Raw genomic sequence first — 25,651 nt, forward strand, 5'->3', positions numbered from 1 at the left:
ACGAGTACAACTGCCTGATACTTAAAAGGGCGGTGAACTGTGCAGAAGGGAGGGGGGTCGCAGAAACGCTCCCTTTACAACACTTACTTATTGACCCAACGCTCAAGGCTGTGACCGCTCCGGCCCCTGACAACTTCCTATCGCATGAGATAACGCGCCAAGAACACATATGTCATCACCTTCTGAAGAATGGCACAACTTGAATGCACCTTTACCCTCCCGCCTGAGGTAGGATAGCTTATTCTCAAGCTGTCGACGCAGATACTTTGACTTCGAGTATGGACCGGCTAGAAGAACATGCTGTTACAGTTAGTAATGACATCATTTATCATTTCAATGGGTATGGAAGAGCACTTACCGAAACTTCTACATCCATCCTGGAGATCTTATGGGCAGTCGCTTCAAGCATCTCCTCAATCATCGCCACGCTGGGCATGAAGCAGCGCCATATTTCGGCGCTGGTGAACTTTAGGCGTCCCTGCTGAAGTCCGGGTATGCCTGATGGCATCTCGAACTCGACCTTCCATTCACGTCCATCGTTGTCGAACTCAGGGAGGATTTTCTGCTGGAATTGATCGCAGCACGACTGAATGATATCCTCGACGGCCGAGTCGTCAAGTCTGCGGCGCATCTCGCGGACGGTGAGCTTGAGCTGCTCGGCCACAAGCTTTGCAAACTGGGCTTGCGCGTGATTAGACCTGTAATGTGACATGTATCAGTATTTTTGTCAACTTTGGTAGAATACAACAGCTACAAATTCATTGTCATAGGACGGAAAGAGGTGCAGCCGTTGAAGTAGGGCGTTTGGGAGGTTACGTGGATACATACCCAGCCAATTCGGCCATGTAGCAGGCCACAGACTCTCCCATCTCGGCGTAGTCTGGTGAGATGGCATCCAGAAAATACGGTATACATTCCACCAACTTTTCATCACAGTTGAGGACCAATACATTGGAACTTAACCCGTCAGATTCAGGATAGAGTTCTCCCGAGTCGAGGTAATATTGGACAATCGCATGGGACTGGGGGATGACCTTCGCATGCTGCATGAGCGTAGACTTTTCCAATTCCCCGGTATACGAGTCCCACAGCATACGGATCAGGAAATCGGGAAGAGCGTAGACAAGGCCCTCCATGTCTATTCTCAAAGAAGAAGTCGCTCCAAAAGGTGACAACATCTGCTCGCGACATACGATGCGGGCGATTTCGGATTCGAATCGTCGAGTTATTGAGGAGCAATCAGCGAGGAGCTCCTTCTTGTCACCAATTAGCTGCGCCTTTTGAGTCGTGGTGTTGCTTATAGGGTAGTCATTAGCCCAGTCGCGAGGAGCAGCCAGGTGAACCGTGTATCCAGAATCGTCCGTGAGAGGGGATTCCTTGCGGCTGTAGAGATTTGCTCTCCGGAAAAGGTCTCTCATGCCAAGTGTTGGAGTTTGAGGCACAACATCTGGCTTCGTCTAGTAGGTGCCGTTAGATCTTCTTCTCCACATCGAGAGGGCAAGGGGAACATTTCGAAGCTGAAAGGTCGGAGGACTTACTTGTGCTTGTAGCTGACAGATTGTTGTGCCACTGCCACCCATACTCAATGCTAGAGAACTAGTAGACTTGACGCAACTCGATATCCCTACGAAACATGCCCCAGGGTTGGGGGTAAACTTTTTGAGGGAAAATAGCTGCGACGCTGGTCTCGCTTCGCCAATGTTGCAAATATCTTTCTGTACCGTCCAACGCATCCGAGGAGTATCCATGAACTGTATCTCGTTGTATGACTTGATTCTTCGAATCTGCTGCGTTGAGCCCCATGTTGGCGAGAAAGGGCCTGGCCAGTTGCTGTGTTCTTGATTAGGCGAACTAATGGGCAACACCTCCAGAGTCGAGTAGGCCTCCTCCCCCAGCTCCCCGGCAGCCTCCTCAATGTACGTTGGGCGACTGGGCGAGTGCTCCTCCAAGGGCGCCAAATTACCCGGTCTCCGTCTCACGCTATTCGACCGTGCTTGTGCTTGTTCCACTTTCGCGATCAGGCGAGTGTGGCCAAGGGGTCGGTTGATAGACTTTGTCGGTTTCAGACCGAGATCCGTCGAGGCACCCGCGACAGCCTTCCCTTTCTCATCGTATCCCCTATTCTGCCTCTTAAACTGCTGGAAATCGAGCAACGGCTCGGGTACTACTTCTTCTCGACGAACGGGCCTGTAACGTTGCGTGTGGCTTCTTGAGAGTTCGTTTAGATGCTCGGTAAATGGCGTCTTTGTGGAGGACACGCGTTGCGACGCACTTCTTAACGGTATCGATGGTGGTACTCCCGAAGAGCCTGAAGAAGGACCTGCTTTCTCTACGTCTAGATCGACAGACCTGCTTATCCCATGTTTCTTAGGGGATATTGGGCGCTGAGGTAGTGTGCTTTGAGGCGCCCTCAAATAATTAAGAGACTGCTCCTGAAGAGGCATTTGCATAGCTGGGGAATCCCTTGACGTAGGGTGGATGTGATCTTGAGTCAAGTTTTCGTGTAGTGTCATGTCCGGAGGTGTTACCGGCGGATAGGCGTAACCAAGAAAGCCAGCTTCATTGCTCGAACTCTGCGTCGGTAGGAGATGAAACGTAATGCCAGGAACACTCTGTACGACGAACTCTTTGCCTGTGTCAGTCTCTTCAATCTGCACACCTCTCCTGTCCTCTTGTTCCGCCCTTCGAAGACCCGTCTGAGCCTCTTTCGGTACGAGTGTCTTCCAGTGGCCCGAGTATATCACCTCGGAGTCTGGCTCCAAACTCCTGATAGGTTCCACTCCTTCAAGTTGGTCACGATCTGCTTGTTGGGAAAAATCAAGATGCTCTTCGTCTCGAATCGAGAAAATTGATCGGACCAAGGTTTCGTGGCCAAGGAGGTACTTTGTGGGAGAACTGAGAACTTCCTCGTTTGCCGGTTTCCATCCTCTAGGCAATGAATGTCGTACAGCCTCGGCTTCCAAAGCATGTCCTCTTTTGTCGTAAATGGTCGCGAAAAGCCACAGGCATTCATGATACTGAGGGCTGCGCCGGCCGAAAACCTTTTTCTTCCCTTGCAATACCGTCTTGCAGGTATTAAACGCATCGTCCAGCCGACCACCGTTCATATTGGCGATCGCAATTGCTTGTAAAAGATCCAAAACTGGAAGATTATCCGCCGATTTGGCCTTGGGCAAGGAGGTGATGATACCAGTCGCATGATCCCATTTCTCCTGAAGGCAGCAGCACAACGCTAACTGCATCTTGAGTTGCTTGAAATTAGAGTCCCCAGTAAAATCTCCGGTCGAACGCTCTACAGCCATTCTCAGACATTGCTCTGCCTTGCTGTAGTTCTGCGAGACAAAGCTAGCATATGCCAGCTCTTCAAAGTTGCGCAGAAAGTCGAGATCAACGTCGGACTCATCGTCACTGTCATCTTCTTCGATAATGGGCTGCTCGGCTTGCTTGTCATGGTTTTGAGATCGGTCTTCATCATCGGGTACTGTGAAAGTCGTCGACGTGTCTCCATGCCCAGAACCGGTTGCTTCGGTCATGCTGTCCTCGGTGGACTCGTCCACGGTTGCAAGCTCGTTTGAATCATTCCATCGCTCGATTCGCTCTCTTTGAAGATCAGACAAACTTCCAATTTCACTACCTCCCCAAGCTGAAGATGACCTGCGTTCCGGTGCGTAACAAGTGCTGGCGGTTGAGCTTGCGTTTGTGTGGAACTTCTTGGCAGCCTTCGCGAGTCTTTCGAGGTTTCTGCTTTGGCGAGCAGAACTTGGGTCTGAAATAATCTCCTGTCGATTAGCCGTTCGAAGAGACTCTTCGACAAGTCCTTTGAGCTTGTGTAGCTCCTGAAACAAACTCTCCTGTGAAACATTGGCTCTGAAATTGAGAGAACTAAAGGGAGGGTCAGTTATAAGCATTGGGTAGAGTCCAGGACTGTTACTGACACGCTCACCACTGCCAAGGTCGTCTGCATGGCGCAATTTGACTTGACGATTTTGTTCGTGTAGTCTTGAACCTCATCTTTGTGAATCGTAAAATGAAAGTGCATACTAGGCTTCTTCAAAAGCCGAGAAAATATTTTGCCTTCAGTGTCATATTCATTGCTAAGCTTAATGAGCAGGCGATCGAGGCCGTCAATGTTGGATTGACAATCTGCCAGTGTGTTTTCGATCTGCTCCCACATGTGCTGATCAAGGTGTGCCAGCGTCAAGGCCTGGGTCTGACATTGCTTGACTGTCTTCTCAACAGAAGTAAGCAATCCGGAAAGCTGTGCTACCTCCTTGGAGAGGTCGGAAAGTTTGCTGTCGACATTTTTGATATTATTGACCAGTTCATAGAGCCATACTGACAGCTGTGGTAAATGTCAGCGGAGGTAAATCTCTCAATTCAACAGTCGCCAGTGTGAACGGATTTTTGACCGCCAATTGCAAGGAAATTGCATTACTTCAGTGATTTTACGAGGAACTTACACCTGCAGCAGACCCTGCTAACGCGGCAGCAGACGCAGCGATGGACAGAGGATCCATTCCAGCGTCACTGAAGACACAAGGAAACGCAATGAGATGGAGATCTTCATGGACAGGATGAGAACGAATCCGGTGTGAAGTCCAAACACATGGTGTAAACACATGGATTCGTCGAGGGAGGTTTCTGGGAGAAACGGCGGCGGCAAGCACTTAAGAGACATACTACTTTAGGTATGGGAACCGTAGCCTACTTTCTCACACCATCTCGGATTGGGTGGCTGACTTCTCAGCCGTCAGCGCCACATCATGTCCCATGTCAGTATCTGATAGTTTTGATTAGCTGTGACTCGGTTCGATAGAATAGCCCGGCAGGATGTCAACACCGATGGCATGCAGGCTAGCAAATTTCGGCAAAGTTGGGAATTTAGACCGTTCAGCCGCTCGACATGGTTAGCGCAAGGCTTTCAACCCCCTTACCTACTATGCCATTGTACCGGGAACGAATACCAAATTGGCTAAGAATATGTATGTCGCGGATTGTTTTTGTTGGCTTCGCCGTTACAAAGACCGCGTGAGCACAGCAATCATGGTCGGTTATGCCTCCGGCTTTTGTTCCAAAATTACCTATAGTTTTCACAAGAGCGGCCATCTGTAAAGTAGGTATATACTGGTCTCACCTTGCAACAGAAGGCGGGAAAAATCTGCACACTACTTCTTAGTTCGACGCTAAGATGCAGCGTTCTCGAGATGCTTGGGGAACCCATTCCAGCAGCATGCAGCTAGATTCAGTCTCTGGTCATGGGTTGTACTTTAAAGATAGGTTGTTCCCAAATCCACGGGAATGGAGTAGCACCAAAGCCATCAGGAAGCCATTCACACCTCTTCAAATACTTGTTGAACTATGATGTAGACCTCATTGCCCCGAATCATGTGGGATAACTGGTGAAATATGTGTACAGGTGTCACCATTGCGCGAAGACTGGGGACATCTTCGCTGAACTACCACAGGCAGAGACTTTAATGCTGTCTAGATTCCTGATGACAACTACAAAAGACAAAGAATGCGCCTCAAATACCAGCACGACAAGACCCTTGGCTTATCGTATAATTTGGTCGGCGTTTGGCAAAGAGGGAAGGTGAAAGCAAGGGCCCCACCCCCATATTTCAAGCTTAAGTCGCTCCTGCTTAGATAAGCATGTTCCCCCTCCAGTCGCGGGGATGACCGATCCACAGCACGTGACACGCGCCACCTTTATGGCAAGGCGAAACTCGCCTTACATCACCAGCCTCACCAGCCTCGTGGGACGTCGCGTCAAAGTAGAACCCCGGATTTCTATTTACATATTTGTCTTTCGGCGCAACATTCATAATGTCCTCCGCCGCTCCAGAGACCCAGCCCGAGCAGGCGCCCACGGCGCCCAACTCACAGGAGACACCCGCTCCTGGGGCCGCTGCTCCCGGTGCTGCTGCCGCTCCCGCAGCTCCTGGCGACCCAAGTGTCCCGGAGGCTGTCGCGCCCATCCCTGAACCCAGAGCCATTACGCGCAAGGACATGTCCCTCCGTGAATTCTTGACCAAGATGGATGATTACGCTCCAATTGTGAGTTGCCATCTTGTACCTGGTTGAAGCAGGACTATCAAAGGCTAACGATGAATCCCCATCTAGATCCCCGACGCAGTCACAAACTACTACATGACCAAAGCCGGCCTCCCTCCTCCTCCCCAAACCGACCCCCGTCTCGCGCGCCTTCTCGCTCTCGCGACGCAGAAGTTCATTGCCGACATCGCCGCCGATGCCTACCAGTACAGTCGCATCCGCGCCTCCAACTCTACCGCTAATAACCCGATGGGCAACCTCGGCGCCGCCGCCGGCTTCCCCATCCCTGGCCAGCCGACGGGCCCTACTGGCACAAAAGACCAGGGCCGTGGCGGCCCCTTGGGTATCCAACGACCTGGTTATGGAGGTGGTGGCCAAGGAGGAAGCCAGAACCGCACGGTACTAACGATGGAGGACCTCGGCATGGCGGTTGGCGAGTACGGCGTCAACGTCAAGCGGAGCGAGTTCTACCGGTGAAGGAAGGGTATTGTTTCCGTCAGGTCTTCTCGTTGGGGTGCTGGTGTACATATATATCACGGCGTTGGATGGTTTTTGCTTCGGCGTCTGGGGGCCTAGGATACGGCCAGTAGGTTTCACGGTTTTCAGCGGGCACAAGTCACGCACGCACGAGAGAGAAATGATGCGGTAGGGGCACATATCAAACAACATGATAGAGGGTCATCAACGGCACATGGCCTGAATATTTTTATGCTACAGTGTATCGCTGGTATCTTGACAGTGTTGTACAAATGCCGATCGTCGTCTTCTTCCTTTTTTTCTTCTTCTTCTTTATTCCTCCTCTCGTCAGACGCGCCGTTAGACGCTCTTTTACAACTTGGTCCAGATGAAGGGCTTTCTCGTCCTGTCGCCTGTGTTAGCTTCCGAGACAGCATTTCAGAGCACGCGCTACTCACGGGGAGAACTCTCCCAGCTTGTGTCCCACCATCTCTTCTGTAATCGTCACGTCGATGTAGCTCTTGCCATTGTAGACCTGGAACTTGAGGCCGACGAAGTTGGGCAGGATGGTGGCTGAGCGGGCCTGGGTCTTGATGGGAAGAATCTTCTTGCCAGGTACCGGTCGGACGATAGGGAGACTATGCACATAGAGGTCAGAATCGAGGGGTCTCAGTCGATGTGGGTTATCGCAGAGGGATCTTCTTACGGGACAATGTTAGGTCCTGCAAAAAGAATAATGGTCAGTTCAGGCTATCTTGGGATCAATGCAGAGCACTTGATGACGGCGACTCACCCTTCCATACGGATCGCTTCAAGAGGCACCTCGTGGGCTGCATTTTGGCAATTGATGACCCTTTTTGGGATTGATAGTACTGCTCCTGGTCGCGATTCAACTGCTGCTGCTGCGGCGCGGGAAGAATTTCCGAGCTTCCAGAATTTACCCGGATCACGTGACGAGCCTTCCGTGCCGTCCCATGCCGTACCCCGGTACCTCTTTCCTCTCAAGGGACCCGCTTACAAGCAGCTTCAGTCCAATACTCCGCGGAGTACATCTAATTCAAACCATAAATCATTTAACAGTTCACCTGATGTTGGATCTAGTCTCAAATGTTCAAGAATTGAGATCTACTAGACCATTTTTCAAAGCAGCTCAACGCCTTGCTTTCCTGGAAGGTCATTCTGCTGTTTCAGTTGGAGACACGCACAGAACTCTCAGTCGACATGTTTCCTCACTCACGAACTCTCATGAAACGGCTCAGACCGAATCTTGACTTGATTCAAGGCACTCCCTGCTCGGCTTCCAATTCCAAAGTTGGAAGACGTTCAATTAGGAAATATTCGTCTACTCCAGAATCTCTCTGTCTACCAAATGCGGCCTAATCCCGTCGTCTTAAATATCATTCTTTCTCCGTGGATGCGACGCCGTCTTATCCATCTCACACCGTCTCCTGATGTCGATATGGAAGGCATTTATCCTGTAACCGTGCTAGCATCATCCTCCTGGCCTCACGACTCTATCTGGACCTCGAAGTGCTCCCCATCTAAATGATTAATGTGGGGAGGTGGCAATCCCTTAATTCCCGGTCACTATACCACGCGGAGGGAGTTCCCCCGGCCATATGAAACAAGTCCAACCTAATTCCTCCTACCACGTAGTGTGAACCAACATCTGTCTTTGGCCGGCTACGCAATTTTGTTGGCCAAAAGTTTGGGCCAGTAGCTGCGGCAAATTTGCTGTCGATATGCCGGTACCTGTTTCCGCTCAAACGTGCTCAAGTGCCGCTGTTTGTCACCGTCAAGCCCCGGTTTATAATGTGGTCGAATTGTCCAACAAGGGCGGCAAGCAATATAAATCCGACGCAGCTAAATCGTCTACTACGTAGTTGAACGACGCAGCCGCAGGCCTCGGATTTCTCGGCAGCAAAGACCCAACAAGGCCAGGAACGCTGCAAGGCACAAGAGAGAAAACGGTCTAGGAAGTCCATGTTCCGAGATCTATCCCCCCCTCCCTTCTTCCCTGCCAGGTCTACCCCACACGGCACATCATCGTGCCAAGCAAGCTTAGCTATGTCGTTCCAAAGTGCTCTCGACTCCAGGCCGAACATACTCTGACCAGGGTCTAGTGCCTGCGTTCCCAATTTTTCGGTGTAAATAGCGTTCTCTTTTGGCTTTATACATGGGACGCGGAAAAGGGGGCCAACTCGTCACGATGGGGCCCGTGTAGAAAGCGTCGCCCCCAAATGCTTGACCCCCGTCTCCCTCCCTCTCTCTCTCTCTCCTAAACTGTAAATGAGACGAGGGAACGGGACGGTTAGCCACGAGGTATAAAGGCCGCTATGCCTCTTGAGTCTGATCTTGGCTTGAGTCTTGGCTTTGACCTCATCCGACCTTCTTACCTTCTTTTCTAGTCTAAACCCATTTGGTGCCTTTCCCCCCCCATATTCATTCATTCTTTTTTTCAGTAAATATGAAGTTTACCAACTTGGCTCTGGGAGCTGCTTCCGTCGCGTCGGTCCTGGCGGCCCCTGTCGACGGCGCCTCCAAGGAGAAGCGCGCGGGCAAGTTTCTCTTCACCGGTGTCAACGAGTCCGGCGGCGAGTTCGGTCAGGGCAACCTGCCGGGACAGTTGGGCAAGGATTACACATGGCCTGACAAGTCGACCATCGACGTGAGTAGTGTGTTTTTTTGGTGGTGAGAAAAAGGGGTGACTGACGGCCATAGACTCTGAGGACAGCGGGCCTGAACACTTTCCGTATCGGAACCATGATGTGAGTTTTTAAGGAATGATTTGTGATAAGGCGCCACTAATACAATTGGTAGGGAGCGTATTATCCCTGACAAGTTGACCGGCGCCATCAACGAGACCTACTTCTCTGGTCTCGAGGATGTAAGTAGTTTTATGATATTACAAGAGAGTCGGTGCTAACTCGATAATAGCTGGTCAAGGATGTGACCTCAAAGTGAGCACCAACCCGAATAACCATCCCGACTTCAACCTCGGTTTCGCTAAATACTAACAAACACAGGGGCTCCTACGCCGTCATCGACCCTCACAACTACGGCCGGTACTACGGCAACATCATCACCAGCTCGGCCGACTTTGGCGCTTGGTGGAAGACGGTCGCGGCCCGCTTCAAGGACAACGACAAGGTCATCTTTGACACCAACAACGAGTACCACGACATGGACAACTCGCTCGTAAGGGATCTCAACCAAGCAGCCATCGACAACATCCGCGCTGCGGGAGCCACGAAGCAGCACATCTGGATCGAGGGCAACTCGTACTCGGGTGCCTGGCACTGGGTATGTCAAGATATCTTCCGTCAGAGTCTCTCCCGCCAAAGGGGGGGGGGGGGGGGGGGGGAAGGGGGAAAGATGAGTGAGCAGACGGGGATGGGACTAACACGCCACAGATTGAGAGCGGCTCCGGCGACGCTCTGAAGGACCTCAAGGACCCCGCCGACGCCACCGGCAAGCTCCTCTTCTACGAGATGCACCAGTACCTCGACACGGACGGATCCGGCACCCACGCCGAGTGCGTCAGCAGCACCATCGGCGCCGAGCGCCTCGCGACGGCGACCAAGTGGCTCAAGGACAACAACAAGCAGGGCGTTCTGGGCGAGATCGGCGCCGGCGTCAACGACCAGTGCGTCACGGCCGTCAAGGGCGCGCTCCAGCACCTCTCGGACAACTCGGACGTTTGGAAGGGCGCACTGTAAGTTTTTGGCTCCCTCCCTCCTTCGACATGGCCTTTCTTGGACATCGAACTAACTTGCCAATTAGCTGGTGGGCTGCCGGTCCCTGGTGGGGCGACTACATGTACAGCCTGGAGCCTACGTCTGGCAAGGCGTACTCGACTTACTTGCCCATCATGAAGAGCATTGCTTAAGGCTCGGAAGATGCGGGAGATTGGCCGATGCCCAAGTTTTGTGGGCAGTTGTGGTCATGTACATTCTTATATGCACGTATATATGAAATATGTTCATACTATTTATGACTCCGTTCATCCTTCGCTGCAGGCAACGTGAAGATTGCATTCGTGTTCGATTTGACCATGCAAATGCTGAGAATTTCCACTCTTGACGGTGTGGCAAGGGTATCAGCAGGAGAATGAGAAATCTTGTTGTTTTGATGCTAATCAATCAGTCAACACTTATTGGACTGGCGGCTTTCACGATGCGACAGTTTCGACGATTACTGCAGAGAATAAGTTGAAATATGCTATACTCAGTAGCCACGGCAGTGCCCCATCTTCGCCGTTAACCTATCTATAGTAGGATATCACTGCGATTGGTTTGGATATTAAGCGTCCTTCTTTTGATTCAGGTCATTATCAGGTAATCAGCATTTCCATTTACTCTCTTTGACATCATCCTGTAAGGAATAGATTGCATACGGCTGGGCTGGTGATGTTGAGAGGTTGAAAAAAGACGAGGTTTTCCAACTGGCAGCAAATTGGCTATTCCTCCTTTGTCTACTCTCAAGGTTTGTCCATAGTGACATGTGTGGTCATTTCCCTCGCAACCAGTGAGCAAACTGATTGCGTTGGTAGATGTCTATCCACGTAAAGCAGGATTAGAATGAAATGGCCAAACTGCAGGCTTTCATATGACCTGATGAGAAACAAGATTGGCGAGCTCGAGTTATTACCTTTCTCCGACCGGGGTACATCAAGAGCTACGTAGGTATTAAGTGCAGTGGAGACGACCATTGATGACATGATTCTTCAAGCTATGGATGATGGGAAGGCATGATTTATGTTAGAACAGCTCTAGGAGATTTGTATAGGAATTCAAGAAGGGGACCTGAGATGGCTGGAGTCTTGAGGATGAGGAATAAGCACAAAAGAGTAGGCCACAGGTCCAAGTGGTAAATATTTGTTGGGACTCCCCTATCAAGTACCTACTATCCATGCCTCTCCAGGGTCGTTGCAAGGATAGACGGACCAACAGACATATCCAGGTTGGCAAGTGATTGCATGATCAAATGTCAGCTGGAAAATAAGGCGAAAGGAAAGCTGTCTCCAATAGGCAGGTGAGGTGGCTCGAGCGGTGGGTATCGGCGACAGGATTCCCCACGGAGCAATCTACGAACGTGTCCTCATTGAGTCCCTTGTCCGGGCCTAAGCCTACACAAGCCTGATGGGGGAGTCTTTGTTATCTTTTACTGTTTGTTCTTGTCGCCTTGCACTCCACTGGAAACCGGAGTTTTGAATGGTGGCGTTAAGTATCTCGGTACGCCGGAGGGTTCAAGCCACCGATGCCCAGTGGAGGTAGATGTACTTTAAAAAAAAAAAAATAGTTATGTATCTATGTTTGTAAGTGGTGGCCAAAACCAACATTGGTAGTGTCTATCAGTATATCATTGCTTCCTTCCGTAAGGTACCTCTAAATGTCTGCACTTTAGGGGGGGAAAGAGGGTTGCATCGGTACGCCCAGCAGGCAACTACTATACGTTACCACTGACATCGGAGAAAGGAAGGGGCGCCGGGCCGTGAGGCTCCTCCTACTGCACCTGCTGCCCTTGTCACAGTGGCTGAGAGTGTACGTACCTAATAAGGGTGCTAAGAAACTTACGGGGGGGGGGGGGGTAGCGCAGTTAGTGGTTGGTAAAGACTCCAGAAGAAAGCTACAGAACCCCCCCAACACTGAAAAATTGTGCCATTTCGCAATTCGCCATCCCGCTGGACCCCGAACCAAGCCGCACATTGGACCCAAAAACCCAAGCCAGACTCTCCACTAATGCACCTCTCCACCTCCGCCTAACCCAGCCGTTTCGACCACCTCACCCTCAGGGCTCTCGCAGTCTGCCACGCTACAAAAACTCGCCAACTCCACGCTTCGCGCCTTTCGCATATCCTACCAGCCACCTCTCTCACCCCTCCTCCCCCCTTCTTCTTCAACAACAAACTCCTCGTTGCATCCGCAGAGGTTTCGAGTTCTTGTCTCTTTTCGTCCAGTCCTTCAGAGTCAATTCCCCTCAATACCGCCAAAATGGTCAGCGCTCAGATGTACGTTGTCCACCTCGCTGACTACTTTTTGCGCAGAGATTGCGACTACGCAACAGCAGCATCAGCATCACCAGATGATGAAATGATCCAATGCTGACAGAATCCCAGTACCAACCTGATCATCATGCTCGGCATGGTCCAGGTCTCGCGCAAGGTTCCCTTCGAGGACCCTAACGTCCTGAACCTCTGCCGTGCCGGATACATTGCCAGCAACATCCTGATCGCCATCCTGTACCTCTACGTTCAGGCCCAGATCAACAAGAAGAAGGGTGAGCAGCATTCCCGGGGGGATTTCTCCGATTAGTACATCTACGTAAGACCGGATAACTGACCTGTATCTATTGCAGACATGACGACCCTCAAGTACGTCGAGCCCGCCCCGATGGGCTCCACCGAGGAGGGCAAGCTCGTCACCACCACGATCCACGCCTACGACTCGACCCAGCTCCGCGCTGCCTTCCGCTCCCAGGCCATGGGTATCGCCATGATGGCCTTCATGCACTTGTACATGAAGTACACCAACCCCCTCCTCATCCAGTCCATCATCCCCCTCAAGAGCGCCTTCGAGAGCAACCTCGTCAAGATCCACGTCTTCGGCCAGCCCGCTTCCGGCGACCTCAAGCGTCCCTTCAAGGCTCCCGCTGGTCTCATGCAGGGTCTCCAGGGCGGTGCTACCCAGAGCGACAAGAAGGCCGTCGAGGCTGCCGAGCGTGCCGGCCGTGGCGGTGCCAAGGAGGAGTAAACTGGTATCTTTTTTTTCTGGGAGAGAGAATGGTATCTTGTCAGGGTAAAGGGGATAACACAGGGGGGGTTTCCGCATTGCCTGCGCTTTTACCGCGTACGTGCAACAGATGCAATTCTGGGAATGGAAAGAAAATTAAAGAAAATTAGATTCCTGCGGACCCTCGCTGGGCAATCCGTGTAGATGATAGTTTCGTTACAAGATGCTGCACATTTAATCGCAACAAGAACCCCCTCCATTGACCAGCTCATCCATGCATGCATTGCCGCCATTGTAGTGCTCTACTAGCGTCCACGTCCGGTGGCAACCCCAGAGTCAAAGCCCGGCCGCCGCGGAACGCACGTGCTTTCGCGATTCTGTAAGGTGACATAATCGACTCCCCCGACAATCTTGCCCCTCCAACATTCACGCTTCCCATCTTCAACCCTCCAAGGCCCGCCATCGTGACTCCTCACCACCAGCTCCTTCAGTCCCCGGATAGGAACCCTCACTTTCAACACTTCAAAATGGAGCGTCCTTCAACACCTCCGCCTAAACCAAGGTCCTCCGCGCCAGTCGGAACCCCTCCGACTCCCGAAGTAAAACGTCGAATTGTGCGCCAACCCTCCAACCCCCCCCCCCTCTTGACACTCATAAATACTAACATCGTGAAGGAAGAATCCCGCCTAAGAGCCAAAGCCATCCGCGACCGCCGCGAAGCAGAACAAGCCGCAGCCGGCGTCCCGTCCGCCCCGAAAACCGCATCAGGCTTCGTAGCCACCGACAATGTCCACATCACCAACGCCGGCGCAGCAGGCGGCGCCGGCGCAGACTCCCGTAAACGACCACACTCATCCATATCGACGGCGGACCGTCAGCCGTCGACAAACAGAGATGCGCGCGACACGACGACAGCGGCCCCACGCGCGGCGCGCAACTTTGCCAAGTTCGTCGACTACAACATGTCCGCCATGACAGATACAAAGGGCGGCTTCCTCACTGCGGAAGACGACCCGCATAACACCGCCCTCGTCCCAAAGGTCAAGCCAGGCGGACCGCCGGCGGAGGAGAAGCCGAAGGGGATGTCCAGCCAGGAGTGGGAAAGGCTGCAACTGCTGCGCAAGCTCCGACGGCAAAAGGCCGGGCCGTTCGAGCCGGGGCTGAGCGTGCTGACGGACGACGCCAGCCGGAAAAAGTGCCGCGAGTGCTCGTCGCTCGAGATCGATTTCGTCTGGGACGAGGTGTTTGGCGTACAGGTCTGCCACGCCTGCAAGGATTCCAAGCCCGAACGGTACTCGCTGCTCACCAAGACGGAGTGTAAAGAGGACTACCTCCTCACGGACGAGGAGCTCAAGGACGCCGAGCTGCTGCCGCACCTGTCGCGGCCGAACCCGCACAAGTCGCACTGGCACGACATGATGCTCTTCCTGCGGTTCCAGGTGGAGGAGTACGCGTTCAACACGAAGTGGGGGTCTGCCGAGAAGCTCGACGCCGAGTTCCAGCGTCGCGAGGCCGACAAGAAGAGGCGCAAGGAGGCCAAGTTCCGAGACAAGCTCAACGACCTCAAGAAGAAGACGCGCACGGAGGCCATAAGACGGCAGCAGGCTGCGCGGGCTGCGGGTTCCGGCCCGGGCAAGTTTGGCGATTCGATCGGCGGGGGGAAGCACGTCCACGATTGGGGCCGGGCCGTGGAGAACGAGGAGGGCATGACGGTCAAGAAGTGTAATGGGTGCGGCATGGAAGTTGAAGAGCTGGAGTTTTAAAAGCCCCAACCGTCTTGGTTTTCCCACCCACTGTAGTATTCTTCTTTTTTTCTTTTTCATCTCTTTTTTTTGCAAGCAGATACCCCCCGTCAAATCAACTTCACGTATAAAACTCACATATGAACTCACGTATGGAACTCACACACCAAGTAAATATATAAAGGATGAAATTTCACAAGACAGGCGTAGCGGAGGGGGTATCGACAAGTATAATGAACAATGCCCCAGTACATATTACAACGGGATAAAAACGCGACCGGCCGCCAACATCCATCAACCCTTTCATGGCCAGCCCACGCCTCCCCCTCAAAATATCCTGTCCCCCCCTTCTTTTTTACTTCCCATGTATGCGCGAGCGTCGGCTCACTCGGCCGAACCCGCAAAGCTCGTCATCTCCGTTTACCAAAAAAACATCCCTTCGTCTTCGTCCAGTAGTAGTCAAGTAAAAACACACAACGTACCAAAGGCATAGTCAGCCATCATCGAAAGTCCGTCCTCCAAAAAAAAGCCACGGCGACCCCGGAAATAAAAAAGTCATTTGACAACCCATTTCAACGGACGCTATGCTGTTTTGTATTATTGACTCTTCTTCAGATACGCCTTGGAACCGCCCCAACCCCCGCCCTCTAGTCGCCGTCTACCGCGCAAACACCTTGACGACGCCGTCGCCGCCGCCGCTGACCACCCACTTGCCGTCCTGGCTCCAGACGACCGAACAGACTCCCTCACCCCGCATGATGCGGTGGCTCGTAATCTCCTGCGTGCAGGATCGCTTCTCGAGACTCCAGAACCGCAGCGACGCGTCGTGACCTGCACTAATGAGTTCACGCCCGTCTGGACTGAGAGAAAGGCTCGAGATCGATGCGGGATGCGCGAGCATGTTGTATGTGCATTGTCCTGGAGAGTCATTAGTATGGTTGTAACCAAGGTAAAGATGAGCTGTAGTCGCTTACCGCTGTTGGCATCGAAGAATCGCACGAACCGATCCTCGTGTCCAGAGATAATGACGCCTTCTACGCCCGAGCCCGCCATCGACCTGCCGCCGCCCGTAGGTCCGCCACCGGCGCCGCTGTCCTCCTCGGACATGCCGCCTTGGGACTGCTCTAACGCAACGGTTGTCGCTACCACGGCATTGACGCTGGTGTTGACCGTGCCGTCGTACGTCTCCAAGCTGTCCATGCTTCCCGTCTGCTCACCCGTCCTCGTGTCGTAGACGAGAATGGATGCATCCGAGTAGGAGACGACGAAGGACTCGCCGTTGGGGCTGAGCGGTGTGATGCAAGTAGGGCTGGCGTCAGACCCGTCAGTCCTCTTGATGTTGTGCACAAGCATGTGGTTGAACGGAGAGCTAGACGCCATGTTGGGCTGTGGTGTGCTTGAGAAAGCGCTGCCGGAGCTCATGGAGTTGCCGCGTACGCGGCCTCTGCTACCTGTAGGCGCGGCTCTGTTCGTGCCAGGCTGGGGACTAGTCAGCTGAGGCGGCGCGCTGACGGCCCACAGGCGGACAGAGCCGTCGGCACCTCCAGAGACGAGCATGATGCGGTCGGGGCTGCCGTATTGGTTGTTTTGTCCAAAGACGGCACCCAGAGTCGTCGGGAGGACGCACAGAGCCCAGACGGCATCGGTGTGACCTTCGAGGGTGGCTTTGGGGTCGACTCTGCCCCGCTCCCATACCCTGATAGTAGCATCTTGACCGCCAGAGAAGATCCAGCCATCGCCCTGAGCACGTCCGCCAGTCGAAAAGTTGGGGGAAGGCGACCAGGAAGCCAGGCACAGAACCGCGCCGGCGTGACCGCGGTGAGAGAAGTTGGCTGTTACGTCAAGGTCGGAGGCGGCATTTGTCTGGCCGTGGCTATCAGCACGGGGAATGTGGAAGCGCTTGATCATGCCGTCGTCACCGGCGGTGCAAATCTCAGGCTCACCAGGACTGCCACCTCCGGAAAAGATCACTGTGCGCACCGTATCCAAGTGGCCCCGCAGTCCGAACCGCAACTTGAAGTTGCCAGTCTCCGCCTTTTGAGCGGCTGCGTTTAGGGATAACTCGTGCTCAGAGCTACGCCTTCTCGACATCGATCCTTTGCGACGGTGAGAGGCCGGGGCTCGGTTGGGCGACTTGGGAAGGTTGTCCGCGGTGGGGAAGGCATCGGTATCAGGCCGGTTGGTAACTTGCTGAAGAGGTTGCGAGGGGTTTGACTCGGAGTTTGTGTTGTCGGGAAACTCCCATGCATCAGATTCAGGAGGGGCGCGGCTTGGTTGAGACTCCTCAGTAGGCTCTACACTACTGACAGACTCAACAGCATGGCTAGGTCGCTGCTGCATGTTGTCATCCAGCATGCGGGCGGTCACCGACGTTGGCTGCGGCCATTCGTTACCGGCAGCGTACATAACAGGAGGTACGGGCTCAGAGTTCAGAGGCGGCATCTGTTGCTGTTGTTGTGGTTGCTGCTGTTGCTGTTGCTGCTGCTGCTGAAGTTGTTGATATTGTTGTTGTTGTTGCTGCTGCTGCTGCTGCTGTTGTTGTTCGGCCGGTCTCATGGGTAAATTCCCATGTTGGCTGCGTTGCATCGGTGGAGCGTGGTTGGGGGCAGGTGGTGGACGGTTGGCCTCTCGGACGTGGTTCTGCGGCACAAGAGAAGATGATGCGAAAGGAAACGGCGGCTCCTGGAAGGGCTTTCCGCCTGGCATACCGAAAGGTTCGCCTTCGCGTAGGTCTTCAAGTATCGGGAGCGGAGGTGAATCGCGAGGAGGTAGAGGGTTGGCTGGCGTGATCATCAGATAGGTAAACTCGGCCTGGCACTGGTCCAAGAATGACTTGAGATCGGCCCGCTGTGCCTCATCGTCACCCTTCTCAATATCGATCTCGTTGCCGTCGACATTGGTTGGTTTCTTGCTCGAAGCTGGTGCACTCCTGTCAGTAAATCTGTAACCTTGACTCGGGGGACGATAAACCCACGTCGAAGCTTCTCCTGAATCAGGGCTGCGCGGTCCTTCTCAGCCTTCGCAGCCTCTTCAGACTTGGATCCTCCCTTTAGTTGCGCCGACTGGTCCTTGACCTTCTTCTCGAGGATAGTAACGTATTTCTTCAGAGCCTTTTGCGTGGCGTCTGCGCGTCTCGCTTGGCCTTCGAGGGCAGCTATCCTCGCCTTCATCTCTTGACGCTCAATCTCCCACGCATTCCTGTCGCGTTCGTGACGGTGCCATTCGGTCTGGAGGAATCGCATAACGCCTGTGAAAGAAGAATGATCAGCGAGACTGACGTCGTTTGCCATACAACGATGAAAAACATACCCTGTAGCGTATACTCGGTCGCATGTGGCTGGCCAGAGCCGTTGCCCTGCATCGCGCCGCCCATCTCGTTTCCTCCAGGCCCGCCCATGCCGTTTCCAACGTTCGTCCCCATACCCGAGACCACCTGCCAGCTCATACGCGCGCGAGGGGAAACGGGTTCCCCAGGTAGCAGCTCAGCACTGCTGGCAGAGGTTGAGAAAGTGAAGGGTTGTTGATGGGTGTCGATCGAGCTTCCGAGGCTTCTCGCTCCGAGTGTCTTTGCTCGCCCCGCTGTCGCAGCTGCGCCTTTGATTTGGGGAGGTGGAGAAAAGGGTCTGTTGGTTTTATTGCATTTGCCAGTCGAGGAAACGTAACCAGCGATGACTCGTCAAGATGCTGGCGTAGCCGTAAGGGTGGCTGTCGCTGTCGCTGTCGTTGGCGTCGTGTCGTGTCGGGCGTTGTCGTCGTTCGTAGTTCGTCAATTCGAGAGAGAGACACACACAACCCCCAGCCTGGAATTACGGGTTGGCGGTTGGAGCTGTGGCCCCCTGGTCAATTGGAGCTTTACGTCTTTGGCGTCAGTACTGGTATCAGTACACGCTGCTTAACGCAATTGGCCCAGTATTGCTGTCGGGGGTCTGAAGAATCGGCGTGTCCAAGTCCCAGCTGTCTCGCTCCGAACCGGACGGGAGAAAGCACAGAAAAATTGTGTCGCACAAGAGAAGAAGCTCCGCGGCGATGGGTGGCCGCAGAGATTTCGTCTTAATGTCGCGTTGGTGGCTTTTTTTTTTTTCTTCTCCTTTGCAAAAAAAGATGAGAAACAGGGCTGAGAGGGTGGTCAATCAAGGTCGCTACTGCCACTTGTGAATTCCCCTGGTCCCAGGGCAGTCGTGGCCAGCACACGCTGTACATGCCATGCTGTACACGCTGTACACTACAACTGCTGTTTGTGACCAAGCTCCCCTTAACCTACCTTGCCGCCAATTTTGGACCAATCATGTGCCGGTTATGAGTGATGAGGCTGTCAGGCATCAACAAGTCACCCCAAGGTTTCCTCCTTCCCCTGAAGAGAAGGAGGGCACAGGCCACATCAACGCAGATTATGTAATATTCTTATCTCTCTATCGTCTCAAAGATGTCCTTATGCACAGACCATACTCGACTACTGTGTCACGTACCTTAGCGTACCACTCCGTCTGTACCTTTACCTGAGATACAGAGAGAAGAGGCCTCATATAATCGGCAGGGTAAGGTATCATCATCACAGCTCTGTCACCAGAATACCTACTCAGCTCCAGTTGTTGTCAATTACGCAGTAGGCAAATTACATCACGTCAAAACACTTGACCCAAACAAATCATCATGTCAACGAGATCAGTTCCTTCAATTGAAGACGGCCGGCCCCTTGTTTGGAACATCCAACGCCAAGAATAGCTCTGGGCTGATGTCCAAACGCTCACTCCCTAATCTACAACTAGGCCATCTGACCCCTTATTACAACTGCAGGAGAAAAATAAAAAAAAGCGAGAAAAAGGAAAAGAAAATTAGACTTTTGTCCACCCCACCAGAGATCGATCAAAGCCCGTACTACTCCATTGGCATGCCCGTATCACGCCTCCCAACGAAACGCAACGCAACGAACCCCATTCTCCAAAGCCAAGGAAATACGGTCATATGTGCAAGTGTCTACCGCCAATATCATGCCGCAGCAAGTATGGCAGCTCACATCCTTCATCCAGAGCCGCCCCTCTACATGTCGGCTGCGCGCAACGGCGAAGCCACCCTGTAGTGTATGATGTCGAAATGTCCTATGTACTTGATATCGTCATGTCGTCAAAGGCTCCATGCCAAATAATATGTCGTGATTGCTTCGCTCAAGCGTACTGGGGCTCGCCCTGGCAAGCGTCAATAACGCGCCTGGCATTGGCAATAATCTGCGACAGATTCTTGAGGACTGGGTCGTTGCCCGAAGTGCTGCTGATGCGCACAAAGAGACCCTCGACGCGAGCCACCAGCATACCCATAATCTTGGGTGTAACTGCGCGAGCATCCTCGTCCTAATAGTCATTAGTGTCTGCAAAGAAATGTAGCGTATGAAGGAGAAAATAAACATACCATGTTGCCGAGGGAGACCTGCAGGCTGTGAACAACCATTTCGAGCCAAGCGATTCTTTCACGAGTGTAAGACTCTAGGTTCAAGCTGACAGTAGCAGTCACCGTCAGCAGAACCAGATGAGGCAGGTTGCGAACGAACTCCGGGCTGTATTTCGACATGTACTTCTCAAACACCTCCTGTTCGCGGCCAGACTGCATCCAGCGAACGACGGCCTCCTCAGCCCTGCCCTCCTTCATGGACTGGTTGATGACAGCGATACGAGCCTGTAAGTCGGCATCGTAATCGTTGTTGGCCTTCGAAACAGTCATGGCCTGAGAGTGTCCGTAACCCATGGACTGATGAGAAGCACGGTCGGGGCTCTGGACATTGCTGTAGGCCTGGCTCTGAGCTTGGCTAGGGACCTGGCTAGCGACAGAAGGTGCAGTGTAGGAAGGAGCGGAGTGGTGGTGCGATCCTTGCTGCTGCTGCTGTTGCTGCTGCTGTGGTTGCTGATGCTGATTTTGAGCCTGAGCACGCATCATCTGTTGCTGAGTCGCCATCTGCTGACGGAAGTTGAGGAACTCGGCATGCATCTGCTGCTGCATGGTCGTCATGCTAGCAATCGTGCCGCCAAGTTGAGTCACCACCTTGGTCAGTTCATCGACCTTCTTAGTCTCAGCAGCGAGATGGGCGTTGATAGACTCCACTTCGTTGCGGTGCTGCTTTTGAAGCTCGCCAGCAACACGTTGACAAGCCTGAACAGCCATGTTGGTGAAAGAGGGACCAAGGCGAGCGGTCAAGGTGTTGACAACCTCCTGCTGGACGTTGGCAGCGACAGTTGCTCCAACTCTGTCAGAGATGGCCTTCACAAAGTCGCCGTTCTGCAGCGCGTGCTGAGTCGCGGAAGGAAGGGCCTTGTGAATCTCCTTCTGAACAGAGTGTGAGACCTGGGCGTTCATGCTCTTTGAAAACTGATCAGAAACCGCCTTCGCAGCTACATCAGAGATAGCAGGAATGACGGCATTGCTGAACTGCTCGTTGATGAGAGCGTGGAGCACCTTCTGGGTGTTCTCGTTCAAGACGTCGGACACCATGTTGAGGAGCTGACCCTGGCGCTCGGTGAAGTCAGCTTCGCGAGCGCGCAGGCCATCCTCGATACGGTTGTGAAGAGTCTTGAAGGACGAGTTGAGGAGGCCGTTGAGGCTATTCTGCAAACGAGACTCCATGCTGCTGATGGCGGTCTCAACAGACTCCTGGGTGATGGCGTTGGCGTTGGAGGCTTGTTGCTTATCCTTGTTGGAGGCGCCAACACGAGGAGATCCGTTGGATTGAGGATCGCCAGCAGCAGCGGCAGCAGCGGCGGCGGCGGCAGCTGCCTTCTTCTTGCGGCTCTTGCGTTCCTGCTTCTCTTCCTTCGCAGGAGGAGCAGAAGGAGCTGGTGTCTCGTCGTCCTTGGCCTCAGCCTTGGCAATCTTGACAGGAGTGATGGACTCGGGACCGCGGCGAGGGGCACTTTCGTCTTGAGAAGGAGTGCTCTGAAGGAGAGATTCCTTGGCGATGTTACGGGCCGCGGGATGGCCACCGTCAACGTTGTTCTGGTGGGGAGGCTCGGCAGGCTGAGCGGCAGGTGGCTTGAGCTTGGAGATGGTGACGACACCGGCGTCAACGGCATCAACGGGGGCAAGAACCTTGTTGTCCTTGGACCAGCCAAGTTCGGCCTGCTTGATCAAGAGACATGCGACACCCTTGGAGTGCATGGCATAGAGCTCGAAAAGTGTTGGCTCGTCGCTCTCTTGGGTCATGGCTGGGTTGGAAAGAATGTCGAGGCTGCGAAGAATTCCACGGTTCGCAAACGAGTACTCACGCACGCCGCTGATAACGGCGGTCGAATCCGGCTGGGGGATGGAAGCATCCTGGGCCACCAGGCGCTGGATGTACTCTACCTGCGACACGCTCTTCAGGTTGTACTTAGGAGCCGAAAGATGCGCGAAATAGATCGAGTTACGGGTCGGGTGACCAATAACGATCATACCGGTAGGAGGGTGGTACATGACGCTGCAGACGGCGTCCGACTCCTTGCTGTGAGGCAAGTTGAACTCCTGGACCGGCTTGCCGAGCGCAAGATCCCAGAGTTGCAGAGTGTGATTCTGCTTCATTCCGATGATCATGTAACGCAGGGCGCAGCGCTTCTGGTACGGGCGGAGCTTGTCGACCAGGAGGACGGAGGTAGGCCAGGCCTTCTCACCCTCGGGAGTGCTAGTCAGAGTCATGAGAGGCTCCTTGATCTCGAGAGAAGTGTGGGCTGGCAGAGGCCAGCGCGGGTCGCTGCCCTCCTTGGAGGCAGTGAGGTCGCGAACGTCCCAGAACTTGACACGTCCGGACTTGTCAAGAGACACTATCACGCTGTCATCCTGACTGAACGTGAAGTCTTTACCGGCCTTACCAGTATTGATCTTCAACGAGCACTGCTTGGCGAGCCTATCAATGTCGACAACGCGGTCATGGCCGGGCTTGAAAAGGTTGTTCTGCATGATGTATGTGGGCCAGACGATGTTGATAGACTTGCCACGGCCGACGGCGAAGAACTCGGTGTGAATCGTCGACGTGCGAGCGCGGGTCTTGAGAACACCTCCCGGGGCGTCACCACCTTCGTGGGAAGCCATGGGGGGCAGAGCAAAACCGTACTGCTCGGGGTGGGCATCTTCAATGTGGTCCTTCTCGCCGCTCTTGATCTGGACCCAGTAGACAGTGCCGCTAATGCCGGTGCCAATGATGGCTTCGCGGTGAATGCCGGTATGATCAGGGGGGGTGACGGACATGGCGACGTTGAAGATGCGGTCCTTGGTGTCAGTGAAGATCTTGGCGTCCTTACCGTCGTCCTGTCGGATGACACGGAGACCACCGGCCTTGGACATACCATAGGCCATGTAGTTCTCGGTGGCGGTGTAAAGGTTACGGTCGATCTGATCGAATTCCTTCTTGAGACGAGCGATATCCATGATGGCATCATCACGGAACTGAGGACGGGGTTCAGTGGCACCATCCTGCAGAGCAATCGAGATCCAAGGCTTCATGGGGAAGTTGAAAACCTTGACGGGCGAGGGAGTTTCCTCCTCAATCACCACGATCTCGTCCTGGTCGGCACTCTCCCAGCTGTCGGCGACGGCATGTGCAGCAGCCTCCTCGACAATTTCCCGGACCTCTTCAGCGACCTCAGCAGAGACAACCTTCTCGAGGAGGTCCCTGTTTTCCTCGCGGTCGAGCTCCTTCTTGATAGCCTGGGCGGCGTGGTGGGCGCTCGCCTCGAACTCTCTCTCAGTCCGGGCGGTGTCCATGGCCTCGAGATCCTGCAGGTACTCCGGTCGCGTCTGCTCTTCCTCAGCGCGAGCCAAAGCCTGTTGAGCCTCAAGGTCCGCACGCTCAGCAATATCGTGAATGGCTTCCGACACAGTCTCCTTGTGCTTTTCCGAGGCCGGAACGCTCGCAAACGAGGCAGTAGAGCCGGGGGTAGGGTTAGCAAGCTTATCGGCGGGCGAAGAAACGTGTCCGAGGCTGTGGCGGGCACGTTGGGGAGATGCGAGAGGGCTGCGCTCGTTTGTGATGCGCTTAGTCTCGCTTCCGTGATGGGAGCTCGGAGAGTCGTGGGTCTTTTTCAGGATCTGGAAAGCTGGACCAGCAGGTGACTGGCCAGCAGAGTGAGGTGGGGCGATACCCGAGATGGAACCGGACTTGGGTGTCCGGTTCTGTGGCGAAGTGATCTGAGGCTCCTCGAAGCCGTTGTTGGCATTGTTGTAGCCAAACTGCTGCTGGTGCTGTTGCTGTTGCTGTTGCTGTTGCTGCTGGTGGGCGACCTGAATATTGGACTCCTGGGTCGAAGGGAACGAGTAGGTGCCATAGTTGCCACTCGACTGAGAGTAGTTGCTAGGGTCGTACTCGTAGGAATTCGAGGACATGTGCGACAGGTTGGGAGCTTGGCCGGCCTCAGCGAGAACTCGATGAAGGATGTTCTCGCCTGGCTGAGGCAGGTTGGAACGGTTCGACTCGGTCAGAAGCATGTCGTTCTGGCTGGGCTTCGGGCGGTTCAGCAAGTTCAGCAGGTAAGCCCGGGTATCGTCGGGGGGCGACGATGCGCCAAAAGTCGAGAATGAGCCGTTCTGAGGCGGCTCAGGTCGCGACTCCTCGCCATCGTGTGCTCCTTTCATCAGAGCGGCGAGCAGGCCAGTGGGATCGGCCGGGGCGCGGGCTGGGGCGACAATCTGGGTTGGCATCGACAACGAAGGATCGCGGCCCTGTTGCTGCTGAGACTGGTGTAGTTGTTGCTGCAGCTGGGGCGACTGTTGCTGCTGCTGCTGCTGCTGAGAATGCTGCGAAGACTGAGACGGCTGCTGCTGATGCTGCTGGTAGTTTGCAGAGGTGTCCTGACGAGCTTGTGAAGCCTGTCCACCGGCACCGCTGAACTTGAGCAGATTCAGCAGATTAGTCGTGCGATCGCCGTTTGAAGGCATGCTGCCACCGGGGGGTGTCGGCGCCGGGGGCATGGGGGACACCATAATGGCGCCGGGAGGGGAAGGGGGTGTTTCGACGAGGGAAACGAGGGACAATTGACAAGGAAACCCTTTCGTCGTGAGGTGATTGATGGTGTTTTGAGAGGTGAAGGGTTAGGGAAGGGGGAAAATAGGTCTTGAAAATAAATTTTGGGACGGAATGGATGACTTGGGAGGCTGGAATCTCAGCCCAACCTAACACAACCCTGTAGCGCCAGCGAAGTTACAGGGGGGTGACGTGGTAGATAGGAGCGGAAGCAAGAAAGGGCCGGCGCCTGGACCTTCACTGTGGTGACCTAGAATAGAACAGAGCCTGAAGTGAAGAGAAAAAAAAAAAAAAAAAGACAGCGGGTGCAAGCATGAAGGTCTTTGCCTTTACGGGGAGGGAAGGCACAGGAGCGACCACTGAGCTTAGGGCAGCTCCGGGCGTGCCAGAGGGAGGCCGTTCAGTGGGTGGTTCATAGAGGTGCCGCACTGGTGCGGGACACAGGCGCCATGTTCCTGAGCTAAAGTGGCAAGACCGACTGGAGCTGGAGGTCCTTTTCCTTCCACATGTGCTCAAGAAAGGGTAGGTACCTGGCGGTAGCTTATTGGTCCAAGCGTCTTGCCTTGCCTGTCCTCTGATGTGTTGGTTGGCCAGGGAAGGTGCTGACTACAGGTAGCAGCACTTACCCTACTCTACCTTAACTTTCTACAGTGTATGAGGGGCCGTGCGTTGGCCTGCCTGAGAGGTCCCCCCGC

The 25,651-nt window shown here is 54.0% G+C and overlaps 8 protein-coding genes across 8 annotated transcripts; 4 read left to right on the forward strand and 4 right to left on the reverse strand.

Moving 5' to 3' along the window:
* Positions 1-102: 102 nt before the first annotated feature.
* Positions 103-4,517, reverse strand: CTRU02_203005 (hsp70 family protein; the record flags this gene model as incomplete). Its single annotated transcript, XM_036731410.1, has 6 exons — positions 103-300; positions 359-698; positions 829-1,457; positions 1,539-3,882; positions 3,936-4,342; positions 4,461-4,517. 6 exons carry the CDS (start codon positions 4,515-4,517, stop codon positions 103-105), a joined length of 3,975 nt encoding a protein of 1,324 aa, XP_036576845.1.
* A 1,309-nt stretch (positions 4,518-5,826) lies between these two features.
* CTRU02_203006 (transcription initiation factor tfiid subunit 10) lies at positions 5,827-6,531 on the forward strand (the record flags this gene model as incomplete). Its single annotated transcript, XM_036731409.1, has 2 exons — positions 5,827-6,057; positions 6,124-6,531. The coding sequence occupies 2 exons, from the start codon at positions 5,827-5,829 to the stop codon at positions 6,529-6,531; spliced, it is 639 nt and encodes a 212-aa protein (XP_036576844.1).
* Positions 6,532-6,882: 351 nt separating this feature from the next.
* On the reverse strand, positions 6,883-7,346 carry CTRU02_203007 (37S ribosomal protein S19; the record flags this gene model as incomplete). The annotated part of the gene is made up of 3 exons (XM_070204126.1): positions 6,883-6,916; positions 6,969-7,164; positions 7,304-7,346. The coding sequence occupies 3 exons, from the start codon at positions 7,344-7,346 to the stop codon at positions 6,883-6,885; spliced, it is 273 nt and encodes a 90-aa protein (XP_070061889.1).
* Positions 7,347-8,977: 1,631 nt separating this feature from the next.
* CTRU02_203008 (extracellular endoglucanase) lies at positions 8,978-10,399 on the forward strand (the record flags this gene model as incomplete). The annotated part of the gene is made up of 6 exons (XM_070204127.1): positions 8,978-9,178; positions 9,232-9,278; positions 9,331-9,401; positions 9,512-9,813; positions 9,924-10,225; positions 10,294-10,399. 6 exons carry the CDS (start codon positions 8,978-8,980, stop codon positions 10,397-10,399), a joined length of 1,029 nt encoding a protein of 342 aa, XP_070061890.1.
* A 2,245-nt stretch (positions 10,400-12,644) lies between these two features.
* On the forward strand, positions 12,645-13,262 carry CTRU02_203009 (phosphate transporter; the record flags this gene model as incomplete). Its single annotated transcript, XM_036731406.2, has 2 exons — positions 12,645-12,789; positions 12,868-13,262. 2 exons carry the CDS (start codon positions 12,645-12,647, stop codon positions 13,260-13,262), a joined length of 540 nt encoding a protein of 179 aa, XP_036576841.2.
* A 506-nt stretch (positions 13,263-13,768) lies between these two features.
* CTRU02_203010 (DNA repair protein) lies at positions 13,769-15,004 on the forward strand (the record flags this gene model as incomplete). The annotated part of the gene is made up of 2 exons (XM_036731405.1): positions 13,769-13,855; positions 13,916-15,004. The coding sequence occupies 2 exons, from the start codon at positions 13,769-13,771 to the stop codon at positions 15,002-15,004; spliced, it is 1,176 nt and encodes a 391-aa protein (XP_036576840.1).
* A 637-nt stretch (positions 15,005-15,641) lies between these two features.
* CTRU02_203011 (striatin pro11) lies at positions 15,642-18,428 on the reverse strand (the record flags this gene model as incomplete). Its single annotated transcript, XM_036731404.1, has 4 exons — positions 15,642-15,901; positions 15,958-17,901; positions 17,958-18,230; positions 18,293-18,428. The coding sequence occupies 4 exons, from the start codon at positions 18,426-18,428 to the stop codon at positions 15,642-15,644; spliced, it is 2,613 nt and encodes an 870-aa protein (XP_036576839.1).
* Positions 18,429-20,145: 1,717 nt separating this feature from the next.
* Positions 20,146-24,916, reverse strand: CTRU02_203012 (uncharacterized protein; the record flags this gene model as incomplete). The annotated part of the gene is made up of 2 exons (XM_036731403.1): positions 20,146-20,328; positions 20,387-24,916. 2 exons carry the CDS (start codon positions 24,914-24,916, stop codon positions 20,146-20,148), a joined length of 4,713 nt encoding a protein of 1,570 aa, XP_036576838.1.
* Between the last annotated feature and the right edge of the window lie 735 nt (positions 24,917-25,651).

Source organism: Colletotrichum truncatum (assembly GCF_014235925.2).
Source record: "Colletotrichum truncatum strain CMES1059 chromosome Unknown Contig_0002, whole genome shotgun sequence".
Lineage (NCBI taxonomy): Eukaryota > Fungi > Ascomycota > Sordariomycetes > Glomerellales > Glomerellaceae > Colletotrichum > Colletotrichum truncatum.